Source organism: Bufo gargarizans, chromosome 9, assembly GCF_014858855.1.
Source record: "Bufo gargarizans isolate SCDJY-AF-19 chromosome 9, ASM1485885v1, whole genome shotgun sequence".
NCBI classification, from domain to species: Eukaryota; Metazoa; Chordata; class Amphibia; order Anura; family Bufonidae; genus Bufo; species Bufo gargarizans.
In genome coordinates this window covers 144,711,670-144,739,395 of record NC_058088.1, presented here as the reverse complement: position 1 = coordinate 144,739,395, position 27,726 = coordinate 144,711,670, and the positions used below count along the sequence as shown (strand labels likewise).

At 42.6% G+C, this 27,726-nt stretch overlaps 1 protein-coding gene across 7 annotated transcripts in view; it reads left to right on the top strand.

Moving 5' to 3' along the window:
- Positions 1-27,726, top strand: part of NUP62CL (nucleoporin 62 C-terminal like) — a 93,242-nt gene that overhangs the window by 923 nt on the left and 64,593 nt on the right. For 4 of the 7 annotated variants that reach the window (XM_044305467.1, XM_044305468.1, XM_044305464.1 and 1 more), the window contains exons 2-7: positions 5,522-5,830; positions 10,086-10,330; positions 11,491-11,607; positions 13,120-13,221; positions 15,680-15,755; positions 24,495-24,642. In XM_044305467.1, coding sequence (XP_044161402.1) covers positions 5,529-5,830; positions 10,086-10,330; positions 11,491-11,607; positions 13,120-13,221; positions 15,680-15,755; positions 24,495-24,642 — 990 coding nt within the window. In that variant the 5' untranslated portion in view covers positions 5,522-5,528. Of the gene's footprint in view, positions 1-2,730; positions 2,801-4,356; positions 4,418-5,521; positions 5,831-10,085; positions 10,331-11,490; positions 11,608-13,119; positions 13,222-15,679; positions 15,756-24,494; positions 24,643-27,726 lie in introns of those variants that run through there. The other 3 variants (XM_044305469.1, XM_044305471.1, XM_044305465.1) reach the window with 3 other exon arrangements.

The following is a 27,726-nucleotide window of genomic DNA, read 5'->3' as shown; positions in this document are numbered from 1 at the left end:
TAGATCATGAGCATCTGATCGGCGGGGGTCTGACACCCGGGACCCCCGCCGATCAGCTGTTTGAGAAGGCAGCGGCGCGGCCTTCTCACTGTTTACCTCTGGCCCAGTGATGTCACGACTAGTATCAACTGGCCTGGGCGGGGCTAAGCTCTGTTCACTTGAATGGAGCTTAGCCCCGCCCAGGCCAGTTGATAAAAGTTGTGACGTCACTTGGCCGACGGTGAAAAGGCTGCGGCGCTGCTGGAGTGCCACTGCCTTCTCAAACAGCTGATCGTCGGGGCTCCCGGGTAGGATAGAGAGGATAGATCATCAGTTAAAACAAACTGTAGAACCCCTTTAAACTAATCACTGTGTCGTAAGGCACTGAAACAAAACAATACTTTATTGGATATCTGGTTTAGGCTACTTTCACACTAGCGTTAATATTTTCTGGTATTGAGATCCATCATAGGGGCTCAATACCGGAAAAAAACGCTTCCGTTTTGTCCCCATTCATTGTCAACGGGGACAGAACTTAATTAAACAGAATAGAATGCTCCAAAATGCAGTCCGTTCTGTTCTCATAGCGAAGAGCAAACCACAGCATGCTGCGGTTTCCTTTCTGTCCTGCGATGCGGAGCAAGACCCATTGACTTGCATTGTGGGTCATGACTGATCTTTTTCCTCTGACACAATAGAAATCGTATCCATCCCCCATTGACTTTCAGTGGAGTTCATGACTGATCCGTCTTGGGTATATTAAAGATAATACAACCGGATCTGTTCATAACGGATGCAGGCGGTTGTATTATTGGTAACGCAAGCGTTTTTGCCGGATCCAGCGAAACATTAGTGTGAAAGTGGCCTAACAATATATAGTGCCCTCCAGAACTATGGGGACTGGATATTGCGGATGTGCTAGCGGCCATCTAGCAACCCATGTCCTCAGCTCCCTACACAAAATCCCGGTGACAGGTTCCCTTTAAGAACGTTAGAAGGCTTAGATTTTGAAATTAAGGGAATTTCCAAAATCTACTTTGGGGACCAATTAAGTTTTTGAGTCACTTTGTGGGGCTTATGTAGTAGAGACCACCCATACATTACTCTATTAGGAACTACACCCCTCAAGTTACTCATAACTGATGTTACAAACGTTGGTTAGCCTTTTTATGTTTCACTAGAATTAAAGGAAAATGCAGGTGAAATTTCACTTTTTTCCAGATTTTATTATTTAATCCATTTTTTCCCCCAGTAAGTTTAGAAAAGTTTAACAGCCAAACAAACCTCAATATTTATTATCTAGATTCTGCAGTTTACAGAAACACTCCATGCGTGGTCATAAACTGCTGTATGTGCATGCGGCAGGGCTCAGAAGGAAAGGAACGCCACATTGTTTTTGGAGGGCAGGTTTTGCTGGCATGGTTTTTGGATGTCATGTTACAGTTCAAGGCAAAATAAAGTACCCCCACAGTAGAATCCCCCAAAGATTTACACCATTTTCGAAAACAAAATCCTGTAAGGAATCTATTGAGATGTATACTGACCACTAAACCCTTAGGCTTTAACCCCTTAGGGACTCATTATCACCAAGGACCAGGCCATTTTTTTGCAAATCTGACCAGTGTCACTTTATATGGTGATAACTTTAAAACTCTTTGACTTATCCAGGCCATTCAAAGATATTTTTTTTTGTTACATATTGTACTTCATGACACTGGTAAAATGGAGTAAAAAAAAATCATTTTTTTTTTATAAAAAAAAACCCAAATTTGCCAAAAGTTTCAATTTCTCTACTTCTATAATACATAGTAATACCTTAATAAATAGTTATTACTTTACATTCCCCATATGTCTACTTCATATTTATTTTATTTTTTGGGGACGTTTTAAGGCTTAGAAATTTAGAAGCAAATCTTTAAATTTGTCAGAAATTTTCAAAAACCCACTTTTTAAGGACCAGTTCAGGTCTGAAGTCACTTGGTGAGGCTTGGGCTACTTTCACACCTGCGCTAGGTGCGGATCCATCTGGTATCTGCACAGACGGATCCGCACCTATAAATGCAAACGATGGTATCCGTTCAGTGCGGACCCATCTGCATAACAGCTTTTTCAGATGAGTTTTCACAATCGTGAAAACTCAGATCCAACAGTATATTCTAGGACAGAGGCGTTCCCATGGTGATGAAGACGCTTCAAGTTAGAATATACTAAGAACTGTGTACATAACTGCCCCCTGCTGCCTGGCACCACCCGATCTCTTGTTTTTTTAAATTATTATTATTTACAACATTCATCTGACAGGTTAGATCATGTGTTTTTTTTTTTATAGACCAAGTTGTTACGGACGCGGTGATACCTAATATGTATACTATTTTTTTTAATTTATGTAAGTTTTACACAATGATTTCCTTTTTGAAACAAAAAATAACATGTTTTAGTGTCTTCACAGTCTGAGAGCCATAGTTTTTTTCAGTTTTTGGGCGATTATCTTGGGTAGGGTATGATTATTGTGGGATGAGATGACTGTTTGGCACTATTTTGGGGTGCGTATGACTTTTTGATCGCTTGCTATTACACTTTTTGTGATGTAAGGTGACAAAATGGCTTTTTTTTAAAAAAAAATGTACACTTTTTTTGTACTTGAAACGTTACATTTTTTTGGGGGGGGGAGACTTTATTTTTTAAACTTTCTTGTTCACTGTATTTTTTTTATCCCACTGCGGGACTTTAACTTTTGGGGGCCATCAATAGGATGTTGATTCCCAGAGACCCGGGAGCTACACAGGTGGCCATGAAGCCAGAACCCAGCTGCGGGGACCAGGTAAGGTATGATCACCTCCACAGGCAGAAGTCGCAATAACGCCTATACAAGCGTCATAGACGTCTGTTCAGGACATTTACAATGCATTCCAATACTTCTGTAATGGAATGCGTTGGCTGTATGAGTAATACAGTGTGTATTACTTGTACAGCTTCCGCCCTGTGAGATCCAGCGCGCTGCCTTCCCTGCCATCGGGTCCCCCTTACAGCCTCACGGGGACCCGATGGCACTGCTGCAAACCGCAGGTCTGAATTGACTTGCGGCGATCGTTAAGTACCGGGACATCGTGCCGTACCGGTACGTCATGTGTCCGCAACAGGTTAAAGAGAAAACTTGGGTGTTAAAATGAAAATGTTCATTTATTCAAAAAAAATTTTGCATAAGCTTTCCATTTTTCATTTTACAGGAGAAAAAGCACCACAAATTTTAAGCATTTTCTCCAGAACATGGCAACAACCCATATGTAGTTGTAAATTGCTGTTTTGGGCACATGGCAGGGATCAGAAGAGGAGGAGTGCCATATGGGTTTTTGGAGGGCGGATTTTGGTGGAATGGTTTAAAGAGTAACTAAATAAGATGTCCTTATGCCCTAAAAAAAAAAAAATTATCTTTTCCCTACCTAAAGCTCCCAATTCCCTGTGCACGTAAAACTGACATTTCTGTACACCGCTGACCGTTCAGTGATGTACGGATTGGAATATGGACTGTAGAAATGTTATGAATGGGGCTGCAGCCATACTGGCAGGAACCCCCCGGAGGTTTACTAACTCCTGGCTATACCAGGATTAGCTGAGTAGAGTAGAGTGGGCTCCTGCTTCTGCCTGCCCCGATAAGCTAAGGGGACGGGGAGGGAGCACATTTAAAAGGTTAAAGCGCTTGCATCGGTGTATTCACTGATGCTGTTGTATACAGCAGGGACTCTGCTTTCAGGAAGCTCTCCTTATCATAACATAACATGTTTTTATTAATCCTTGGGGAAAATTTCTGTCACAGTGCTGTACATAAGAGGATAGAAAAAAAGATGACATCATGAAGGTATAAATGGGACACATACAGTAAGATGTAAACAGTTCATGTACCAGAAGAGCCAAAGTGGCCCTGCTACACGGAGGCTCTGTAGAGTTATTGCCATTGGAAGAAACAACCCCACATGATGCTCTTTAGTATTAGTCTTCCACTGAATGTGCTTCTGTCTACAGGAGTGTACAAGGGGGTGAGGTGTCCATAATGGCTTGTGGATTAAAAGTACTTTTTCTCGAGAATGAAGCAGCAGATCACGAAGTGGATCGTCATATTCAACTGACCTAGCCCTACATGACTTTTTACCTGGTTCAACCGTCCATTTTCTAGTGATGGGCTTGCTTTAAATGGTTTAACTTTAAACTTTTTTTGATGGACCTCACAGAGTGTCCCGACATATGGAGATGGTCATACTTACCTGGTTGCAGCCACTGGCCGCCTTTGTACCTCCCAGGTCTCTGGGAATCAACGTCCTGTTGACGGTGGTTTTGTGACCTGCTGCAGCAGTCATGTGACGCCATCAATAGGATGTTGATTCCCAGAGACCCGGGAGCTACACAGGTGGCCATGAAGCCAGAACCCAGCTGCGGGGACCAGGTAAGGTATGATCACCTCCCCAGGCAGAAGTCACTATAACGCCTGTACAAGCGTCATAGACGTCTGTTCAGGACATTTAAGTCCCTGGTCTTTTTCTACTCGGGAGCGCTGTATCCGAAACTGCAGGTCTGGCACACAGGAAGCCCCACCCCTTTCCTGAGAAGCCCTGCCCCTCACAGACATCTCCCTCACCACACAACAATACATTGTCATTACAGGACCTGTGGTGATGTCAGTCATGTGATCAGCCATGTGTGTGGGAGGAGTTAGGGGACCACAGGCTCCATGTAGGACTGGTGGAGAATGTGGAGGTACTTATAAAGCAGGGCTACGTCAGTGTAACCAGTCTATTGTAGAGCTTTCTGTGTGTAATGTGCACACAGTAGTTCTATCTGTGTAATGGGCATGTAGTAGAGCGGTGTATGTAATATGTATATAGTAGTATCATGTGGGCGCCGTGTACGGCAGAGTTATGGCAGCCGTGGTCTTATGTTTAGTGTACGATGGATAAATGTAATATTGCTACTTTTGCTATTTCTGCACAGAAGAAGAGACTGGTAATGGTTTTCCTGCAGAAATAGCAGCCTCGTAGCCTTATGTAGGCCTATGTATTATATATATATGAATTACCGCAAGATTCGTACTCCTGTGCTAACAATACTCCTCAAAAGGAGTTGTCTCACTTCAGTAAGTGGCATTTATCAAAGTTAATACAAGCCACCTACTAATGTATTGTTATTGCCCATATTGCCTCCTTTGCTGGCTGGATTCATTTTTCCATCACATTATACACTGCCCGTTTCCATGGTTACGACCACCCTGCAATCTATCAGTTCACACAATTGTTTAGGAAAGAAAAGCCACTGACACAGCAACATAATAACTCTGCAGTATGGGGGGAGAAAAACACAAGTGTTTTGTTTGGCAACTTTTTACCATTTCTTTTTTCTTGTATTGTTGGTGATAATGATTGAAAAGCATTGTATATCTAAATATAGTACTTAAATCATGCAGCATGATGTTATACATGACTATGCGATGTCCTGTATGGCATATTGATTATTACCCTACCCTTGCTATAACTTATTTCTCCTTTTATGGCAGGATCAAGATGAGTGGCTTTAACTTTGGGACAAGTTCTTCCTCTGGTGGCTTCTCATTTGGCACTCCCAAGACTACTACGTCAACAGGAGCCACTTCCTTTTCAATTGGCGGTGCTCCTGCTCCTGCTCCATCTGCAGGATTTAGTTTTGCCACGATGGCACAAACTCCTGCGGCTACAGCAGCTCAGTCAAACCAGACTGGTGCACTCTTTTCTTTCTCAACGCCACCTGCTTCAGCTGCCCCTACTTCTGGGTTTTCTTTTGGTGCACAGCCAGCATCTACCACATCCACAGGAGGTTTAGTGTTGGGGTAAGTCAGATATTTGGTTCCATAACCCTTTTTTATAATGCCGTTTAGGCCTTGTTCACACTCTTGTCAATAACTTTGATTATAACAGGTCCCCTTTTAACATAATCAGTATGAGGCACCATATTTTCTAAAACACGATGTGCATGGTAACATGCCATGAAAATGACCTTAAATGTATCAATATACACTTAATATAAATGCTTATTATGAATCTGTTTGTTGCTGTTTTGGTTGTGAAGATACCAAGTATGTATTTTTTTTTAATGATTTATTTAAAACAGGTTCTTGCAATTTTGCCGCAGCCCAAGTACTGTAACAGTAATGACACTTACACAACCACAGTGTTGTAGAATTGCAATTCATAGTGTGTCAGAACTGTATAGTATAATCTTACCTGTCAAGGGTGCGACGTATAAAGCCTAGTTTACACATCAGTGTTTTGGTCAGTGATTTCCATCGGTGATTGTGAGCCGAAACCAGTTGCGGGTCAGAAACGCAAAGCAGGTATGCTCTGCTCCTGGTTTTTGCTTACAATCCGAGATGGAGATCATTGACGAAAACTGGCTTGTGAGCAATTTCTAATAGTGAGTTCACACAGCCAGTTTTGTCCATTAACCCTTTTGCTACAAACGGTGGGGATCAGAACCTTGTTAGATAGAGAGAGATAGATATAGATAGAGATTATATATATATATATATATATATATATATATATATATATATATATATATATATATATATATATATAAAATCTCTATCTCCTATCCCCTGCTGCTCCCAATGAGTCCCCTGGTAAATTTCTGGATGGCTGAGCGGGCCGCTTACCCCCGGCCCCCTTCCTTTAGTTTCAGGATGCCAGAGCAGTTTTTTTACCTTCCACGTGGACTAGCCGACCAGCTGCAGCACTGATGTGCATTCTGACAGAAGCATTGCGCTGCTGTCAGATTACACAAAAGTCGGTGTATGCGGCGCTGCAAGACAAGATTTCTCCTCTGCAGTAAAAGATATGTTTGCAGAGGCATATGAGCTGAGGGGGCGGTGGTGTTCATATGCTTTGGCAAACACTTTGTATATAGAATTTTATTTTTTGTCACAAGTTAGTTGAATATGAGACTTGGATGTTTTTTTTTTTTTTTTTTTCTCTTACAATCATCAAAATCTCATATTCCACTAACTTGTGACAAAAAATAAATAAATTCTAGGAACTCGCCATGCCCCTCACGGAATACCTTGGGGTGTCTTCTTTCCAAAATGGGGTCACTTGTGGTGTAGTTATACTGCCCTGGCATTTTAGGGGCCCTAATGCGTGAGAAGTAGTTTGAAATCAAAATCTGTAAAAAAAATCCCCTGTGAAATCCTAAAGGTGCTCTTTGGAATGTGGGCCCCTTTGCCCACATTCCAAAGAGCACCTTTAGGATTTCACAGGGGATTTTTTTTACAGATTTTGATTTCAAACTACTTCTCACGCATTAGGGCCCCTAAAATGCCAGGGCAGTATAACTACACCACAAGTGACCCCATTTTGGAAAGAAGACACCCCAAGGTATTCCGTGAGGGGCATGGCGAGTTCCTAGAATTTATTTATTTTTAATTTTTAAATTTTTAAACTTTTTAAAAAAATGTTGTTAAATTTCAATTAATAACAAAAAAAGTAAAAATGTCAGGAGGAATGAAATACCACCAAATGAAAGGTCTATTAGTGAGAAGAAAAGGAGGTAAAATTCATTTGGGTGGTAAGTTGCATGACCGAGCAATAAACGGTGAAAGTAGTGTAGTGCAGAAGTGTAAAAAGTGGTCTGGTCATTAAGGGGGTTTAAGCTAGGGGAGCTGAGGTGGTTAAAAGCAGATAAATTGAAATTTTGAAAGTTGTGAATGTTTTCAATTTTTTTTCACATTTGGTATTTATTTTATTTTTTTATAAATGAAAAATATTGACGGAAATTTACCACTATTATGAAGTACAATGTGTTACGAGAAAACTATCTCAGAATGGCTTGGATATGTAAAAGCGTTCCAAAGGTATTGCCACATAAAGGACACCTGTCAGATTTGCAAGGTGAAAAGTGGCCCGGTACTGAAGGGGTTAAACAAAAACTTTTTAGCTAGTCATGTCAGCTCTATGTTCAGACACACAAATTAAAAGAACATTGTACCTATTGTTGAACATGGAAGAATTTTGGCTATGGAGCTGCTTTGTTTAGTCTGGCACAGGCTGTGTTAAATCTGTGCAGGGTACAATGAAATATCAAGACTATCAAGGCATTCTGGAGCAAACATGCTGCCCAGTGTCATAAAGCTTGTTCTCAGTCGTAGGTCATAGGTCCTCCAACAGGATAATGACCCACAAAAACAAACCACTAAAAACATCCAAGAATGGCTAAGAGCAAAGCATTGGTCTATTCTGAGGTGGCCTTCTATGAGCCCTAAATCCTATTGAACATCTGTGGAAGATGAGACATGCTTTCTGGAGAAGGCACCCAAAACTGAGAAAGCCGGATCATTAGTCGATTATCAGTAAATTATTACTTTAGTCAGCTGTGAGTTATTTCAGTGACCATTGTGGGTTTTTCTTTCTTTAACGGAACAGTGTCAATCATTTTGTACATGTGTGTAAGCTTGAACTATATTTAAAATGTAAAACCCCTGCATGTATGATCTTTTAGGGTATATAGTAGGGGTGCACCGAAATGAAAATTCTGGGCCGAAACCGAAAATTCAGGATACCCCTTGACCGAAACTGCCTTTTTGCCCAAATACTTTTAAATAACCCCCCACCCCATAACAGTGCCATCCACAGACCCCCACCCACTCCATAACAGTGCCATCCACAGACCCCCCCCCCCCACCTCATAACAGTGCCATCCACAGACCCCCCCCCACCTCATAACAGTGCCATCCACAGACCCCCACCCCCCCCCCCCCCCCCTCCATTGTACACAATTAATAGAAAATAGCGGGGAGGGACTGGGAGGAGGAGCTGGGGGCCGGTGCGTTCACTGTGCTCCGGCCCCCAGCTCCAGTAGTTATAAAAAGTGTGCAATTAATACGGATTCTATTCATGAGACCCCCTCTACGCACATCCTACTCACAGGGCTGTGCTGGCCGGCCAGACGAGCGGCAGCGTCACGACTGACGTCACATACCTGCGCCGCCTCCTTCATTCAGAAAGTAGGCCGGGCACATGACGTCAGTCGTGACGCTGCCGCTCGTCTGCCCGGCCGGCCAGCACTGCCCTGTGAGTAGGATGTGCGTAGAGGGGGCCTCATGAATAGAATCCGTATTAATTGCACACTTTTTATAACTACTGGAGCTGGGGGCCGGAGCACAGTGAACGCACCGGCCCCCAGCTCCTCCTCCCAGTCCCTCCCCGCTATTTTCTATTAATTGTGTACAATGGAGGGGGGGGGGGGGGGGGGGGGTCTGTGGATGGCACTGTTATGAGGTGGGGGGGGGTCTGTGGATGGCACTGTTATGAGGTGGGGGGGGGGGGTCTGTGAGTAGGATGTGCGTAGAGGGGGCCTCATGAATAGAATCCGTATTAATTGCACACTTTTTATAACTACTGGAGCTGGGGGCCGGAGCACAGTGAACGCACCGGCCCCCAGCTCCTCCTCCCAGTCCCTCCCCGCTATTTTCTATTAATTGTGTACAATGGAGGGGGGGGGGGGGGGGGGGGGTCTGTGGATGGCACTGTTATGAGGTGGGGGGGGGTCTGTGGATGGCACTGTTATGAGGTGGGGGGGGGGGGTCTGTGAGTAGGATGTGCGTAGAGGGGGCCTCATGAATAGAATCCGTATTAATTGCACACTTTTTATAACTACTGGAGCTGGGGGCCGGAGCACAGTGAACGCACCGGCCCCCAGCTCCTCCTCCCAGTCCCTCCCCGCTATTTTCTGCCGATATGTACAAATATCGGCCGAAATGGATTAGGTGCATTTTCGGCCGATATTTTCGGCTGCCGGAATTTCGGTGCACCCCTAGTATATAGACATCATAAAGGAGGGTCCACCACGCGGGGCCTTTCTCAAAAGAGCCACATTAGAGAGCCATCCCACCTCTGCTTTAGATGGAAAGACAAACATCCACATATCAGCATAGGAATTATATGGGCAGCTTGAACTACTCCTTTAATAACATGATCAGAGTATAAGAGAAGCCAGACCCTCAGCCATCAGCTGATCTGTCCAGAGTCCTGGTTTCTTCATTTGTATTGTATTCGAGACTAATCTGCATGTTCTCCTTTTTTTTTTTTCAGTAATGCTGTACCCAAATTGGGTCTCGGAGGAGTAACACAGCCATCTTCTGGGAGCAGCATCAGTGGAACCCCTCAGAATTCTGGTTTCGCTTTCGGTGGTACTACAGTCACTCAACCCCTCTCAGCACCTTCAACTATTGGTGGTGGCTTCACTTTTGCTGGTGCTGTGACAACAACTATGCCCTCTACTATAGCAACAGTAACCGCTACCACTCAGGCAACATCCAATGCAGTTCAAACGCCAGGTATTTCTGTTAGTGTTTCATTTATTTGACAATTACTGGTCTGTGTTTTTAGAGTGACAAATCACAGGAGCCAGATAGTCACTGCATCTAAGAATTTGTTGCTGGCAGTTTTTGAGGTTTTCCATTGGTAAGTGGTAAGCAGTAAAAACTCCAGGCTAGCATCTTACAGCAATTGCCTATCTTGATTGAAAAACAAAGGTAAGCCGTTGTTAACCCCTCCCAACATCTGCAGTACATTGATCGATAACATTTATCTCCTCAGATGCTGTGGTCAAATGTGACCCCAGCACCTAAGAGGCCTAAATCCCGGCAGCACATGCTTCCCAGACAGGAATGCCTCCCCCTGGCGGAGATCGGGGAAGGCGTTCCATGTAAGGAACGAGCCAGAGCCTTAACTAGGTTTCTAGGCTAATTACTTTTATGTAACTTTTCAGACCAGCATGTGGCAGCATTGATTATAGCAATTTCTGTATAGGGTAATGGAGGAAATTCCATCGCTCTATACAAATTGCATCACCGTGTGCGAAAACGCTAGTATTATTAAAATCTAAAAAAAAGTATCCCATGCGGTGAATGGCGTAACAGAAAAAACGTCATACATACTCCCAAATGGTATTGATAAAAACTACAGATTGTCCTGCAATAAATGAGCAGTCTCACAGTACCGTAGACATGACTATAAAAAAAAGTTATGGGAGTCAGATTGATGACGATGAGAAGAAAAAAAAAATTCAGTATTAAAATGCAATAGAAACTATACAAATATCGCCATAATAATACTGACCTGGAGAATGAAGAGCTCAAGTCAGTTTTACCGCATAGTGAATTCTGTAAAAACAAAACTCCTAAAACTGGTGGAATTGTATGTTGTTTTTTCCCAATTCCACCCCATTCTGAAATGTTTCCAGCTTTCCCCTGCATCCTATGCAATATTAACTGGTGCTGTTAGAAAGTAGTTTGTTCAGCATAAATCAAGTTCTCATACGGCTAGAAGGAAGGGAGTGAAAAAACGGAAACTTGTTCTGTCAGAAAAGGGTGTGTACTAGAAAATTTCATAAGCCTTCTGTTTGTATATAACAATATATTTTATCCAAAAATATTATATTGGTGGTTTTGTTTTTCTGCATCATCTCATTCTCTCCTTTTCTTTACTCCTCTAGCTTTTTCTATGGTAACCCCCCTGACTTCCAATATTGCAACTGCTGCCACTGCATCAGCACAGCCTGCCCTAGTCCAGAGTTCAAACTTATTTGGAAAGCCACCTGAATCTACACAAGGTAACTTTGCTGCTCATCCATGTTAAGTAGGGACTCGGTCTTTAAAAACGTCAGCAGGTTTTGTTAACCAGTTCCCGACTGCCCCATAGACTATAAACATCCTGGCGGTCATTACTCATCTCTGAACTGATATTCTAATCTGTGTCAGTGACAGCAGGGCACCCTATAGAGAAGGCAGGGACCGTTCCAGATTTCATACACAGCGATCAGGAAGCGCAATGTCTCATCCTATTCTAGCCCCAGCGATCTTGTGACCGCAAGGGATGGGAGACTGCAGGAGCTGCCGGGTCTTCTTTAGACCTCCATCAGCCCTGCAGTTAGGCTGTACAGAGCTGTATAGTGCTGTATTCCCCCTGTAACTGGGGTTACTGCAGTATGTCAGCCCCAGTTACAGGAGAAATCGGGAATTAAAAAGGTCTTGTATGACATTGCAGGGGACACAAAGTGTAAAATGCAAAGAGAAGTGTATAATGTGATTGAAAAACAAATCTAGCTAGCAAAGGAAGCAATATGGATGATACTCTTAACAGTACATTAGTAAGTGCCTTGTAGTAACTTTCTCTACATAATAAACGCCATTTGCTGAAGTGTGACAACCCTTGATTTTTTTGGGAAATTTTCTTAAAAGGTTAAAAACTGCTTCTAAGATTCTAAGCCTTCTAACGTCCTAATAAAAAACGATGCCAACATAAGGTGGTAGACACATGGTGAATGTTAACTATTCGGTGAGGTATCACTATCTGTCTTAACCCAAGGTATACCAGCACCATACCTGTACGGGGCTGCGGTATGTGACTTAAGTCTCTGCACTGTGCTTCATCGGGCAGGTGCCTGTGCTTTGGTGACAGGGACCCAATGGCTGGTACAGTAGCCCAATGCCTTGCACAGGCATCGGGGCTTGCCTCCTATGAAAGCATATGAGATCTAACCCCCAGGCTGGGTCTCATAGGCAGGCTGTCAGTGTATTACACTGACAGTCAGTGCATTATAATACACAATGAATAACTGTGGCTTCATGGTATTATGCATGCTAGAGATCAAGTTAATGGGCCCGCAGTGCATGGGCACCAGTCGTGCAAATCCCATATTGCGGTGCGGACCCATTAACTTGACTGTGTCCGCGATCTGCAAAAGATCGGACATGTTGAAAGGCCACAGAAGCAGATCTTACAACTACTGAAGAAAATGTCTCTAGAGTGAAAACTCCAACGTTACACTTGTGTTGTCTTTATATGTATGTGGTGTAACTTTCAATATTATGGGGAAGATTTATCAAAACTGATGTAAAGGAAAACTGGCTTAGTTTCCCATGGCAACCAATCAGATTCCACCTTTCATTTTTTTAGAGCTCCTCTGGAAAGTAAAAGTGAACTGTTTGGTTGCCATGTGCAAATAAGCCAGTTTTCATTTACAGCAGTTTGATAGATGTTCCCCTGTGTCCTTGTGTGTAGAAAGAGTAAACCGTAAATTGGGTTAATTCTCTAACAATATATTTCATTGGGACTTGTTTAGGGTCAACGACGTCATCTACAACCAGCACGCTGGGACTTTGCTCCAGTCTTGCTACATCTGCAGCTCCTCTTTTCTCAATTACACCCACATCTTCGGCTTCAGGTACGAGCTAAACCTTTCCAGCTCCATTCTGGTAAGGTTAGATTCACTAGAAAAACTGTCTCAAGCTGTTCGGGTTCCTACAGAACGGCCATGTAACAAACACTGTATTCACTGAGGTTCGTTCCATTACAAAATGAGTAACTTTGACATCCACCTTGTTCCTTCATAGCTGGCCTATAAGGATAGTTGAAGATACTCTTGAGTGAGTTTTGGGCAGAAAATTACTCCAGGTCCTAGTTTCTCAAGCTTTTTAACCCCTTAGTGACCACCAATTTTCTGTTGTACTGTGGTCTAGGGTTGTTTCGATACTATAAAGTATTGCAATACTCGATACTATTCAATACCACGCAAAAAATTCTGCATTTTCGACCCATAATCGAACAGTCCTATCCTATTTTTTGGCAGGACAAGGTGACCAAAAAATGGTGAATTGCACGTTTTTTTGTTTTTTATTTTACGGGGGGTTCACCGCATAGGAGATTTTTTAAAATATTTTAATAGTTTGGACTTTTCAAATACGGTAATATGTAATTTTTTTTATTGTTTATATATTTTATATGTAAAATTGGGAAAGGGGGTGATTTATACTTATTTATGTTTTTGTTTTGTTTTTTTTGTTTTTTGTTTTTTTACTTTTTATTTGATAACTATTTCTCCCCTTAGGGGCTAAAAACCTGGGATCTTTTAATCCCTTGACCTATTCACCCTAATAGATCTCTATTAGGGTGAATACAGTTGCAAGAAAAAGTATGTGAACCCTTTGGAATGATATGGATTTCTGCACAAATTGGTCATAAAATGTGATCTGATCTTCATCTAAGTCACAATAGACAATCACAGTCTACCTAAACTAATAACACACAAAGAATTCAATGTTACCATGTTTCTATTGAACACACCATGTAAACAGTCACAGTGCAGGTGGAAAAAGTATGTGAACCCTTGGATTTAATAACTGGTTGAACCTCCTTTGGCAGCAATAACTTCAACCAAACGTTTCCTGTAGTTGCAGATCAGACGTGCACAACGGTCAGGAGTAATTCTTGACCATTCCTCTTTACAGAACTGTTTCAGTTCAGCAATATTCTTGGGATGTCTGGTGTGAATCGCTTTCTTGAGGTCATGCCAGAACATCTCAATCGGGTTGAGGTCAGGACTCTGACTGGGCCACTCTAGAAGGCGTATTTTCTTCTGTTTAAGCCATTCTGTAATTATTTGGTTATAACTACCCAGTTCCTGCTGTGTATTCACATCAGTCCCAGTCACTCCTCCCTGGGGCTTTATAGATCCACTAGTGCCCTCAATGTCCACAGCACCCCCTACAAGAGGCTGCTTACCACACCAGGCTGCCACTCCCCTGGCAATATTGGGCATATGGCACAGTGGTCTCAGGGTGGCACAACAAATGGCCAGGCAGCCCAACCAAATTGACAAATCAGCAGCCTTCTTACCAATAACAAAGCTTAATGTGTAGCTCTGCTACATTTCCATTACAGAAATAGCTTTACTATATACAGATTACATACACAACTCTACTGCATGTCCATTACACAGATGGCTTTACTATATACATATTACATATGCGGTCCTACTATATGCCCATTGCACACAGAAAGCTCTATAATGGGCTGATTACAGTTACATAGCCCTGCTTTATGCATTTGCTCCATACATAAAGTACCTTCAAATTCTACAGCACAAAAATCCAATGTGGAGCCCCGTGTGTTCCCTTAGCTCCTCTTACACATGTGGCTGCTCACATGTCATCACAGGTCCTGTAAAACTTGCTTGTGCAGGCGTCTGTGGCGCTTGTACAGATGTTATTGTGACCTCTGATAGTGGTCTAAATGCTCAATAATGTAATATACACGACTTCAAACTGACTCTGATTTATCTTGCCTTCACTCCAGAGTTCTGGCTTAAAAAAAAAAAAACGCAAAATAGGGCTTTTGTGACTTTTTTTTTTTTTTTTTTCAGTCACTTGTTCAAACATTTTATGACGTTTTGAAATATCGGTGGAAAAGTGGGTGTGGTTAGATATGTTAATGAGCTTCAACCTAGATTTCTCATTGAGACCTTTTCAGAGAGTAAAGTTTAAGGATAAGACAAATTTATCCAACAAACTGTGACATATGAATGTGGCATAAAGTACGCCAGTGTAGACTGAAGAAAAACTGACTTCAAATATTCCACTCATGATGAATTCCTCCCTATATGTATACATTAAAGCCTTATTCGTGTCAGTGTTTGATCTGTGATTTCCATCAGTGATTTTTGAGACGAAACTAGGATTGGAACCTACACAGAGATACGGTATAAGGGGAAGATCTGCCCCTGTTATGTGTTTTTAAACCTGCACCTGGTTTTAGCTCAAAATCACTGCGCAAACACGGACGTGTGAATAAGGCATAAACAGATCACATTTCAAACATCACATTCAATATTTTGTCTTTTGCAGCTGCCTTGACTAGTAAGCCACAGATGCAGACTCCTGGAGCAGTGCATAGTATTACTTCTGGATCAACACCTGTAAGGTAAGTACAACATAATCCTGAACCCTTCCTTATATGGAAAAGTTTTAAATATAAGAAAAAAGGGATTTCAGCTCACCCACAGTCCTCCTTTGCCGAGCACGGATCCCGGACCAGGAATCAGTCAAAACAGTAGAAAAAATCGCTCAGGATCAAATTACATTTTTTTTATTTCTTCATTATAAAATTCAGGCAGGCAAGATCTACGTGTTTCGACTGTATGTCTTAATCATGAACACATAACTGGTTTAAAAATCCTCTCTTGCCATGAGGCGAGGCAGGTGGCTGTAATATGTCTCCAAATGTAAAATATTTTTATATATGAAAAATATTTCAACCTGATTTGGTAATCCTCTCCAAATCTAGTGTATGCTTATTTGGAGTAAAGAACACCAAGAGGACTCATCACCAAGATTCAACAAGAGTTATATAAAATCCAATAATGCAATATATTTTCCTTGAAGAATCATTGTTGAAGGTTGGGAATCTTCAGGTTCCATGTGTCTTCATCTCTAGCCAGCAAACCCCCCAATAGTGAGTGTAAGAAGACCACCCCCTTTCCTGTCGGTAATTTATACCATAGATACAGGTGTGTCTTTACTAATGTATGGGCTTATACATTGTCATATATGGTAGACTTCAAATATAGGTCTTGATGTTCCTATTCAGACCTCCCATTGCCCTTGTGTATCACTATAAATGTTATGTAATGTAATGCATACTTTATATTAAATACCAATTAATATTATATCACATTATTTTACATTTTCCCCTCTTGAGGGTGAGAATCTTTGGGGGAGATGTAGGACGCTGCTTTTCTCTTTTTAGGTTGGGATAATAATACCTTCAAGGCTTTGTTGCCGTGAGTATAGTATTTGTATTAAGTGGATAAAAACAGTTTAGCTGTGTTAGTGTTTAATATATTTTTGAATTCTGATCCTAAGGTGTCCAGACTTACAAAAGTGTCTACGTTCATTGTTCTCTTGTGCTGCGTCTCCAGTTTAGAGATTTCTGAGGCAAGATCCCCTAGTTTTATTTGTTGTTTTTTTTAACATAGGAGCCTAAGGCAATTAGGTGGCCTCTTATGACAGATTTGTGGGCATCCCAGAGTACTGCTTGGGATAGGTCTTCTGATTCGTTTAAACTGAAATATTACTCTATCAGACCAGCTTATTTTGGAATACATGAGCTATTTAATAATGTCTGTGAAGGTTCTCATTTATCCAGGTCATGGTATATCTGTAAAGAATAAATCAAGGCAACTGGACGTACTGTAGATTTCTTGAAAACGTTTCACTCCAACGAGCTTTCTCAATTCCGAATGACTGTACAAAAATTCTGGGAATAAATATGTAACTGAATCAACATCTGGTAATTATACCCAGCATTGGATCAAAGGTGTTGATTCCATTATCCTAATTGCAGTCAGTAGGTGATAAAGACTTCCCAGGAAAAGGTGTCAAGACAGCATTGTATGTGGCAGACAATAGGTGTCTAACCCCCACCCCACCTGTATTGATTTATTCTTTACAGATATACCATGACCTGGATAAATGAGAAACTTCACAGACAAAGGTCATAGAAGCTTTGCAGAAAACCACTCCTTTCCAATGGACTAGCCATTCGGTGGTATTAGGTATAACACTAGCACCTGAATTTTCTCATCTGTTCAGGTAAAATTTTCAAACACTGCCAAAATGATTGGAAGATTTGATAAGTTCCTGGGATATCCCCTTTGTATCATGGTTCGGTCGTAGGACACTTATCAAAACAATAATTCTACCCACTGTTCTTTACCACCTTCAAGTACTACCCATACCAATTCCCAAAACTTACTTTAAAAAAATTGCAAAGTATCTTTTCTAAATTTCTCTGGGGTGGTAAGAGAGCTAGACTACCTTTTTTAAATATACAATACAACATCCCACGACTGGTGGACTTGGTATACTGGAATTATATACCTACCACAAAGCGGTAATTTGTCTTGGATGTTTGGAATGGTTAAGACCGTACTTAGGTGGGCTAGACCTAATTGTTTGAGACAGCATGTTAAACCTCCCGTTACACCCTTTTTTTGAAAATTTTCTTAGACAAATCCAAAAAGGGCAATATACTACACGCACAGCCCCATCACTAAATACATGTTAGGCATGTGGAAAGACTCTAACTGGACAGCTCATTTATTACCTAATTATCTCGCCCTGATGCAAGTCCGAGATGTCCTCTGCCACGCCTCTACCTATTTCTGGGAACGAGCAAAAACTCTCTCCACCTCTGTAATGTCCATGGCACAGGCAACGACACCCCTACCTACGATGAGTTGAAAAAGCATCCTATGTTGGCTAGCCTCTCCACTTTCCATATGGCTCACTTTATTCAATTTATGAAGTCCCACCTAAAACATCTTTCTAGATCAAACAATCTGCCTTTGAAATGTTAGCCCTCCATACCAAAGAACCAAAAGGAAAGTTATCCAAACTATACGGCCTTTTATTGACCCTATCACACCCGGGCAAGTACCCCTTTATCTCACAATGGGAATCAGAACTAAATATCCAATTCTCATTAAAAGAATAGTGTACTAATAGCCCCCTATAAGGTGTCCAGAAAACAGCTTTAAAGTATTAACCCAATGTAGGGCTGCACAATATATCGAAAAAATAATCGAATCGCGATAATCGCCAAATGCGATATGGCGATTTGGCCGACCCGAAAATGCAGCGATTATATATGAAGCGGCCCCGTGCACATAACTGGCTTTTTGTGTAAAGTATTTTACTACTGTGTGAAACAAGCTCTCTCTGACTCCTATTGATAAAATAGCCAGCCTCTGTACTCACTATTACGATGAATGCACTGCAGCGAATGGCAGCGAGGTGGCCGGCGCGTGACTGACGTCACTTAGTAACCCTCCTGCTTCCTGAAGTTACGCGCCGGCCGGCCACTTCGCTGCAGTGCATTCATTGTACTGTGACAGTGAGTACAGACTACAGAGGCTGGCCATTTTATCAATAGGAGAGAGCTTGTTTCACACAGTAGTAAAATACTTCACACACAAAGCCAGTTATGTGCGCAGTTTAGGACACATAGGGCAATGAGGGGGACCAGCATAAGACACACACATAGCATCTTATGCTGGTCCCCCTCATTGCCCTATGTGTGTGTCTTATGCTGGCCCCCTCATGGCCCTATGTGTCATAGCACACATCCCCTATAACAGTGCCATCCACAGATTACCCCCCATAACAGCGTCCTCCACAGATTACCCCCCATAACAGCGTCTTCCACAGATTACCCCCCATAACAGCGTCCTCCACAGATTACCCCCCCATAACAGCGTCCTCCACAGATTACCCCCCCATAACAGCGTCCTCCACAGATTACCCCCCCATAACAGCGTCCTCCACAGATTACCCCCCCCCATAACAGCGTCCTCCACAGATTACCCCCCCATAACAGCGTCCTCCACAGATTACCCCCCCATAACAGCGTCCTCCACAGATTACCCCCCCATAACAGCGTCCTCCACAGATTACCCCCCCATAACAGCGTCCTCCACAGATTACCCCCCCATAACAGCGTCCTCCACAGATTACCCCCCATAACAGCGTCCTCCACAGATTACCCCCCCATAACAGCGTCCTCCACAGATTACCCCCCCATAACAGCGTCCTCCACAGATTACCCCCCCATAACAGCGTCCTCCACAGATTACCCCCCCATAACAGCGTCCTCCACAGATTACCCCCCCATAACAGCGTCCTCCACAGATTACCCCCCCATAACAGCGTCCTCCACAGATTACCCCCCCATAACAGCGTCCTCCACAGATTACCCCCCATAACAGCGTCCTCCACAGATTACCCCCCCATAACAGCGTCCTCCACAGATTACCCCCCCATAACAGCGTCCTCCACAGATTACCCCCCCATAACAGCGTCCTCCACAGATTACCCCCCCATAACAGCGTCCTCCACAGATTACCCCCCCTCCCCCCCCCTATAACAGCGTCATACCCAGCCGCGTCAGCGGCTCATATGGGAAAATCCAAGCAAATGGACCTCTAGCACAATTCCCTTTAAAATATCGCATCGCATATTGTTATCGCAATTTTTAGGGCCCTAATCGCAATCGCACAAAATTCCCATATCGTGCAGCCCTAACCCAATGGTACTACACGCCACAACCATATGTTTCCTGAATGTAGTCCTAACTGTTGGAGATGTGGTTCTGAAATAGGCACTCAAAGCCTTATACAGTCCCTGACAAAAGTTTTGTCGCTTGTGTACAAATTGACCTGAAGTGCTGCTAAAATATATTTCTAATCAAGATTTTGTTACAAGAAATGGGTCATTTTAATCCCAACAGCTTTTGTAATAATGTTTCAGTGCAAAATGTAACTGACAAAAAGTATTCTAATATTCACAGCTTGGTAAAGCCCATTGAGTCAATTTTTGCCAAGACATAAGTGCTGTCGCCTTGTCATATGAGCTTCACCTGTTACTAATAATGGATCAATTAGGTCTCAGGTGTGTATAAAAAGAACCCCAGTACACTAGACCTTCACATCAACTGCAACTAAACCTCTGCAAACATGCCTAAGATTCACTAGGAGTCTAAAGTGTTGATTATCAATAGGCTGAAGCCCAGATCCACTGCTGATGTGGCAGACACCTTCAATGTGTCTCAGCGTCAAGTTCAGAGGATAAAAAAAAAAAGATTTGAAGAGACTGGAGACGTTTTGAACAAGGCCAGGTCAGGCCGACCCCGCAAGACAACTGCTCGAGAGGACCGTTTGTTGGCTCAAAAATCCAAGGCCAGCCCATTTTCCACTGCAGCAGAGCTCCACGAGACCTTGTCACCTGAAGTCCCCGTGTCAACCAGAACAGTTGGATTCTGTCTCGAAATGGCCTCCATGGTCGAATATGTGCCCATAAGCCAGCACTAAACAAAAGACAATTGAAAAACCGTGCATTTGCCAAGGGCCACAGCCTGCTAAGTGGCAGAAGGTGGATTTTTCAGATGAATCTTCTGTTGAATTACACCAGTCTCCGCAAATTTTGCAGGCGACGTACTGGAACCTGCATGGAGCCGAGATTTACTTAGAAAATAGTGAAGTTTGGTGGAGGCAAAATCATGGTCTGGGGTTACATCCAGTATTGGGGGTGTGCGAGGGATCTGCAGGGTGGAAGGCAACATCAATAGTCTAAAATACCAAGAAATCTTAGCTACCTCTTATATTCCCAACCATAAAAAAGGCCAAATTCTGCAGCAGGATGGTGCTCTATCGCATACTTCCATCTCCACATCAAAGTTCCTTAAAGGGAACCTGTCACCAGTTTTATGGTGTCCTAACTAAGGGCAACATAAATAAGTGACTGATTCTCTTAGCAAAATGCTGGGTCACTTTCTTTAATTGACCCAGTCAATCTGCCAACATCTTGTATTGAAAAGCTCCAGCTCATAATGATGAGTCCTGAATATTCATGAGCTCCTGACTCTCCCCGCCCACCTGCTGCTGAATGACAGTTATTTTCCATATGAATCAGCAGCTGGTGGGCAGGGGAGTGGCTATAGCTCTGAATTAAAAAAATCGCTGGACTCGCTGACATCACGCTGGACTCAAATCAGCTCATTAGCATGCGGCATCTTTGTGTGTATATTATGAGGTAACCATCTGTCACACCAGTAAGTGAATACATCTAAGGCACTTTTTAGTAGTTAATGATTGTATATAATTAGTTTGATTATAATCAAATATCCACATGACAGGTTCCCTTTTAAGGCGAAAAAGATCAAGATGCTTCAGTATTGGCCAGCCCAGTCACCAGAGATGAACATCATTGAGCATATGTGGTGTAGGATGAAAGCGGAAGCATGGAAGACGAAACAAAAAAATATTGATGAACTCTGGGAGGCATGCAAGACTTTTCTTTGCTATTCCTGATGACTTCATCAATAAATTGTATGAATCCTTGCCAAAATGGATGCTGTCCTCCAACTTGGAAGTCATACAAGATATTACATTTGGATCTCGCAGCACCACTATTTAATTTGCTGACATATTTTGGGATTTGCAGTAAAGTTGTTCAATTTCTGTATAGGCGACAACATTTTTGTCTTTCCAAAATTTGACCTTTTCTTTCTTGATTAAATGATAAATCTTTTTTCAGTGAAACTAATTTATTTCAGTGCATTAAACATCATTTGGGAGGGCTTTAGCTTTTTATATGAGCTATTTCTGACACAAATTGATTAAGTAAAAGTCAGGTTAATAGCAGGAGTTTCTACAAAATAGAGAAGCGACAAGACTTTTGTCAGGGACTGTATGGTGGAAATGCTCTAAAGTAACATTCTAATGGCAAATAATTTGCAAAGTTATATCTGATGTTTCCGGGATGAACATACCACTCTCACTGAAACTGTGTCTCTTTGGGGTGTTCGGGAGCCTCAGGTGCCCTAGAGACACACAAAATCTATGCAAAATTTTACTAGCTTCATCCAGGCTACTCACAGCAGTGTGCTGGAAAAAAAACAGATCCACAATCTATTCAACACTGGATTCAAAGGTGTGACCAACTGTACCGCCTAGAACAAATTGCACACTGGGACTCCCAAACGTTGTTTTGAAGCGATTTAGAAACCCTGGAAAACTTTTAGGGATTTCAGACTAGTATTGCTACATGTTATACACTATGGAAACTATATTTCAATGTAATAGTTTAGACTATGACGACCAAAATGTGCTACTCTCTACCAACCTAATTGTAATGTATACACGTTCCTTATTCTTCTTAATCGGGTACTAATAACCGGCAACAGAACCTTCCCCCACCAAGCATTCCTAATCCTATTTGTCCTCGATAATCCCCCCCCCCCCCCCCCCCCCCCTTCAAGTTTGTTTTCTCTCTTCCCGACTTTTACTTTACCGAAGCAATCCCTCTTTTGAACATAGTCTATTTAATATAAACAATACCGACACTCACTATATTTATGTTCTGTGACATAACCAGTTGTTATCATTCGCCGTGTATATTGCTTCTTTTGCATCTTTATCACAGTCCACGTTTGGGTAAAATGCGTGTATACTATTCCATCATTAAAACTAATAAAAACAATTTTAAAACAAAACAAAAAGATATGAAGAGAATGTGTCCTCTAACTTTATGCCTTTTGGAGATCATTTCTTCTTTTGCATGCCACTGTATTTATGCTAAGATAACAAAAATGGAATAATACAGGGTTGTCCACAAAAAAGTAGCCCGCCTTGTCTACAGCAATAATATGACAAGATGAAGTGGATTTTTTTGGGGATTTTTTCTCTTTTTTTTTTTATATAAATTACCCACAAGTCAAAAAAGATGCTGAAAGTGGTCCCTATTAAAGTCTGTGCATCCTTTGGCACGTTGGATTATGTTGGCTGATGCAGCTTGCAGCTCTTCAACAGTGTTTGATGTTTTCCTTGAGTTCCTCCAGGGTATGTGGATTGTTGGCGTACACTTTGTTTTAAATTTCCCCACAGATAAAATCACGTGGACAAGTGTGGGGAACATGGTGGCCATAACCCCTGGCTCACAGTTCATGAACCTGTGCCAGTGAGTTCCTTGAGGTGTGGCATGTTGCCTCATCTTGTTGGAAAAAGCAGGCCATTATTTTTTTTTTTCTGGTGTTAGTTTGTTGTAAAACTGTTAAAAGCTGTCCAGATAAATTGTGGTATTCACAGTTCATTTGAAGAAAATTGGGCCTCCTATTCCTGACACTGCACACCAAATGCCAATTTTCTGGTTGTGAAGTAGTCTCGTGAGTCAAATTGGGATTTTCAGCAGACCAGTACCTCATATTCTAGGAATTTACGTGACCTGACAAATAAAACCAAGCTTCGTCCATCATAAAGTACAGCAATGGGTCCAAATGTCTGTCCGCAATCATCTACAGCACCTAAGTACAACAATTTACGTGTTTAGCTTTGTCAGACTCTTTCAGTTCCTGCACACACGTTATTTGGTGCGGTTTCAGGTTCAGAGATTTCGGCACTGACATGTCGCTAGTGATGCACTAAATTGCTAAGACAGTCTTCATATTGATTTTTGGGGGCTATTTGCAATCCACTGCTGAATTTCATGCACAACTTCAGCTGCCCTGATCGATGGAGGCCTTGGTTTCATCAGGTTTGCCAGTTTGATGCCATTTCAGAACCAGTCTCTGAATACAATGTTTAGCTGGTGGTTTTGTTCCGGGGTACTTGTCGGCAAAGGTCTCTTGCCTTTTTCCATAATCGATCTGTTTCACACACAGCCTTCCACAATCACTATTTGATGTTCCAGGGAGAACGCCACCTTTCTGACACAATGGGCTACTTTTATCAAACTGAATAATAGCAACCACTCAGTGCTCAGCTTTCAGTTCCTACAGGGTTCTGAAAAAATGAAAGCTGAGCTCTGATTGGTAGGAGGTGGGCTACTTTTTCGTGGACCCCATTCATCTGAAGGAGAACACTTGTATCGATTTGGCCTGGTATCGGTGTACTTTAATTTTCTGTTGAATGGAATACTTTATAAACTGAAAATAAAAATATTTTTACATGACAAAGATAAAAGTGAAATTGGTTATTTTGGTGTGGTATAGCGTGTTGGTATTTTCTGAATATGGCATTTCCCTGTAGCTGCTTTTGTTTGTTGGAAATTAAGTATACTGTTCAAGAGCAGTGGTCAACCCCCTAATGTAATGTTTTCTTGTATATAGTAGTACTCCTGCTGTTATGACGTATGCTCAACTGGAGAACCTTATCAACAAATGGAGTTTGGAGCTTGAGGATCAAGAAAAACATTTTTTACAGCAAGCTACCCAAGTCAATGCCTGGGACAGGACACTGATTACGAATGGTGAAAGGGTAAGCAATGAACACTTAAATGGGCTTTCCAGTACTTTAATATTGATGGCCTATTTTCAGGATATGCCATCAATATCTAATGTTGTTAGACCCCTGCTGATCAACTGCTCTGCAGTAGCTACGATGCTGAAAATGCACAGCTCCATCCATTTCTCTATTGGACGTTGCTGGTTACTGCAGCGCTGGTCCCATTCCCCTCATTGGGAGTAGCGCTTTAGCGTCCACTACAGAAATGGACCAAGCTGTGTATTTCTGGTGTTGTAGCAGCTGTGGGGGTGCAGGGTGTCAGATCGCGCCAGTCGGGTATTGATGGTCTATGCTGTGGATAAGCAATCACTATTAATGTATTGTAAAACTCCTTTAAAGGCATTCTCCAGGAATTAAGAGAATGAAAACACTGAAATATTACTTAATATAAATATATTCCCAAATACCTTTCATTAGTTATAATGGATCATTTTGTCTGGGGAGCAATCATTAGGGGAAATAAAATGACTGCCGTCTGTTAGTACACACACAACCTGTCCGAATCACACAGCAGGGCAAGTTACTACAGAACCCTGGACTAAAGAGCTGCCTCATCCTTCTCTCTGCTCTGCTTTTCAGGGATTCTGATCCTGAATACAGTTTAATATGATCTTCAGCTGAATATCTGTAGGAATGGAGTTCATGAGGAGACATGAAGTACGGAGAGGCGGTGGGGATGTGGATTATGAGCAGCAGCACTTGTATGCAGTCTCTATTACCACAGCCCCACATTAGTCTGTCCTGTCCGTCCTCTCTGTACTTTGTCTCCTCAAACTCCATTCCTACAGAGATTGAGCTGAAGATCTTATCTGTATCCAGGATGATAATTCCTGACAAGCAGACAGGAGTATGAGGCAGCTCTTTAGCTTAGTGTTGTGAAGTAACTTGTCCTTCTGTGTGATTAGCACGGACACAGTAAGAAGATACGAGACTGCACTCGCCAAGAAGGTCCAATCTTTACTTGTATTCAGGTAAAAGGCATGCGGAGCAGGCAATCAAAGCTTGGTGCTCCACACAGACACCATGAGGTGACGGCCGTTTCGTGTATGTTACGCTTCTTCTGGCCTCCTAGCGTGATGATGTCAAGTACATCACTTTTATATAAAAGCACCACCTCTACAGACATGTGCAGAGACGGTGTTACATAAAATACATATAAATAATGTATAAGACATTAGTCTAAGATGCAGCAAATCAACAGGATTTAAAGAAAAAGACTTAAATCATTCTGGTCATTCAGACCCAAAGGACCCGAGGCCCTGGCTTTTATTATCCAACTGGCTTCTTTTCGTAGAAGCTGAGTATGTCTGTCTTCCCCTGTAGGAAAGAAAGGGACAATTTCTAGGCCTAAAATGTTAGTACCCTGGGGTCGCCTCCACGTACTCCTTTCACATGCTTAATTAAGCGAGGGCATCCCCTGCCCGATGTCGCAGATCCAAAATATTTCCTTATCCTTTCAAATAACGGTCTAATGGTTTTTCCTATATAGAAGCGACCACAGGGGCACATTATCAGGTACACAAAAAATCTACTCCGACAGCTGATTAAATGGTTAACCTTATGTTGTAACCCTCTGAAGTATACCACCCTATACTGGGGGCGGCAGAATGAACAATTTCCACATTTGCGATTGCCTTTAGGTACATATTCCCTCAACCATATATCTGGTACTATTTCTAAAATTTCTATTTCTATTAAAGGGTAAAAAGAGTCCCAATAGAGAGATTGGAAATATGAAAGCCCATAGGTTTATGTTCTCGTTCAAATATAGCCCAATGGCGGATGCCATTCGTAAGACTGTATATCAGAATTGGGACATACTGAGTGGTGACAGAACAAACCTATTGTGTTTAGGCGTAGCCACACCTTGAAAGATGGTTGGTCAGAAGCAGGTATTTAGAAATAGTACCAGATATATGGTTGAGGGAATATGTACCTAAAGGCAATCGCAAATGTGGAAATTGTTCATTCTGCCGCCCCCAGTATAGGGTGGTATACTGGAGGGTTACAACATAAGGTTAACCATTTAACCACTTCAGCCCCGCTAGGTGAAACCCCCTTCATGACCAGAGCACTTTTTACACTTCGGCACTACACTCCTTTCACCGTTTATCGCTCGGTCATGCAACTTACCACCCAAATGAATTTTACCTCCTTTTCTTCTCACTAATGGAGCTTTCATTTGGTGGTATTTTATTGCTGCTGACATTTTAACTTTTTTTGTTATTATTCAAAATGTAACGATTTTTTTTGCAAAAAAATGACATTTTCCATAGCATCATCACGACGGCATACAAGGAGATTGACCCCTGACCTCTGTAGGGGCAGGAACAGAGAAAGGTTAAATACCCTCCTCCCACCACCAACACCAGTGTTTCCTGTCCCTACAGAGGACAGGGCAGAGAAAGGTCTCCCTGTATGCAGGGAGATGAAGCTTGGAATTCAGCGTGGATACCTTAAGAAATCGCCGGCATCCTGCATGGCGTCCCCCTGCCCTCCCGCGGTCCAGTACTAACGCTGGGCAGGGGTGTGGGGCTCTACCTCGTCCCGATTTTCGGGGCCTGTTCCCTGGCGCAGTCTCCCTTCCGGCATCATCGCGGCAGCTGGGTGCGCGCCGGCGCATTGGGCGCATATGTTTGACGTCACGGCCGGCGACCCGGAAGTGACGTCAGTGGCGGCAGCGTGGAGCTTAATTAAAAAACCGAGGCCTGCTCCGGACAAACGCTCCCAGGATCGGTCCCCCACTGTGCGGAACCCTTACCTTTCGGAAGAGGCGACCATGTCGGTACCGGAGCGGTCCCCCAGAGCTGAGCCGCCGCCAGCACTTCTAACTGTGAGTCCCCTTCGGGGGTATTTATGAATGGGTCAGGGAGTCTGTTGATCCCCTCTCCCACGATGATATTAGGGGGGGGGGGGGGGGGAGGAGCGGGCTCTTGCTACATGCTCAGTGCAGCTACGGCAGGGCGCAGGCTCCTACATCCACCCCGCCCCCCCCCCTCCCCCCACCCTCCTCTTGGTGGGCCATATCCCTTATACTTGCCGTTTCATCTCTTTTAG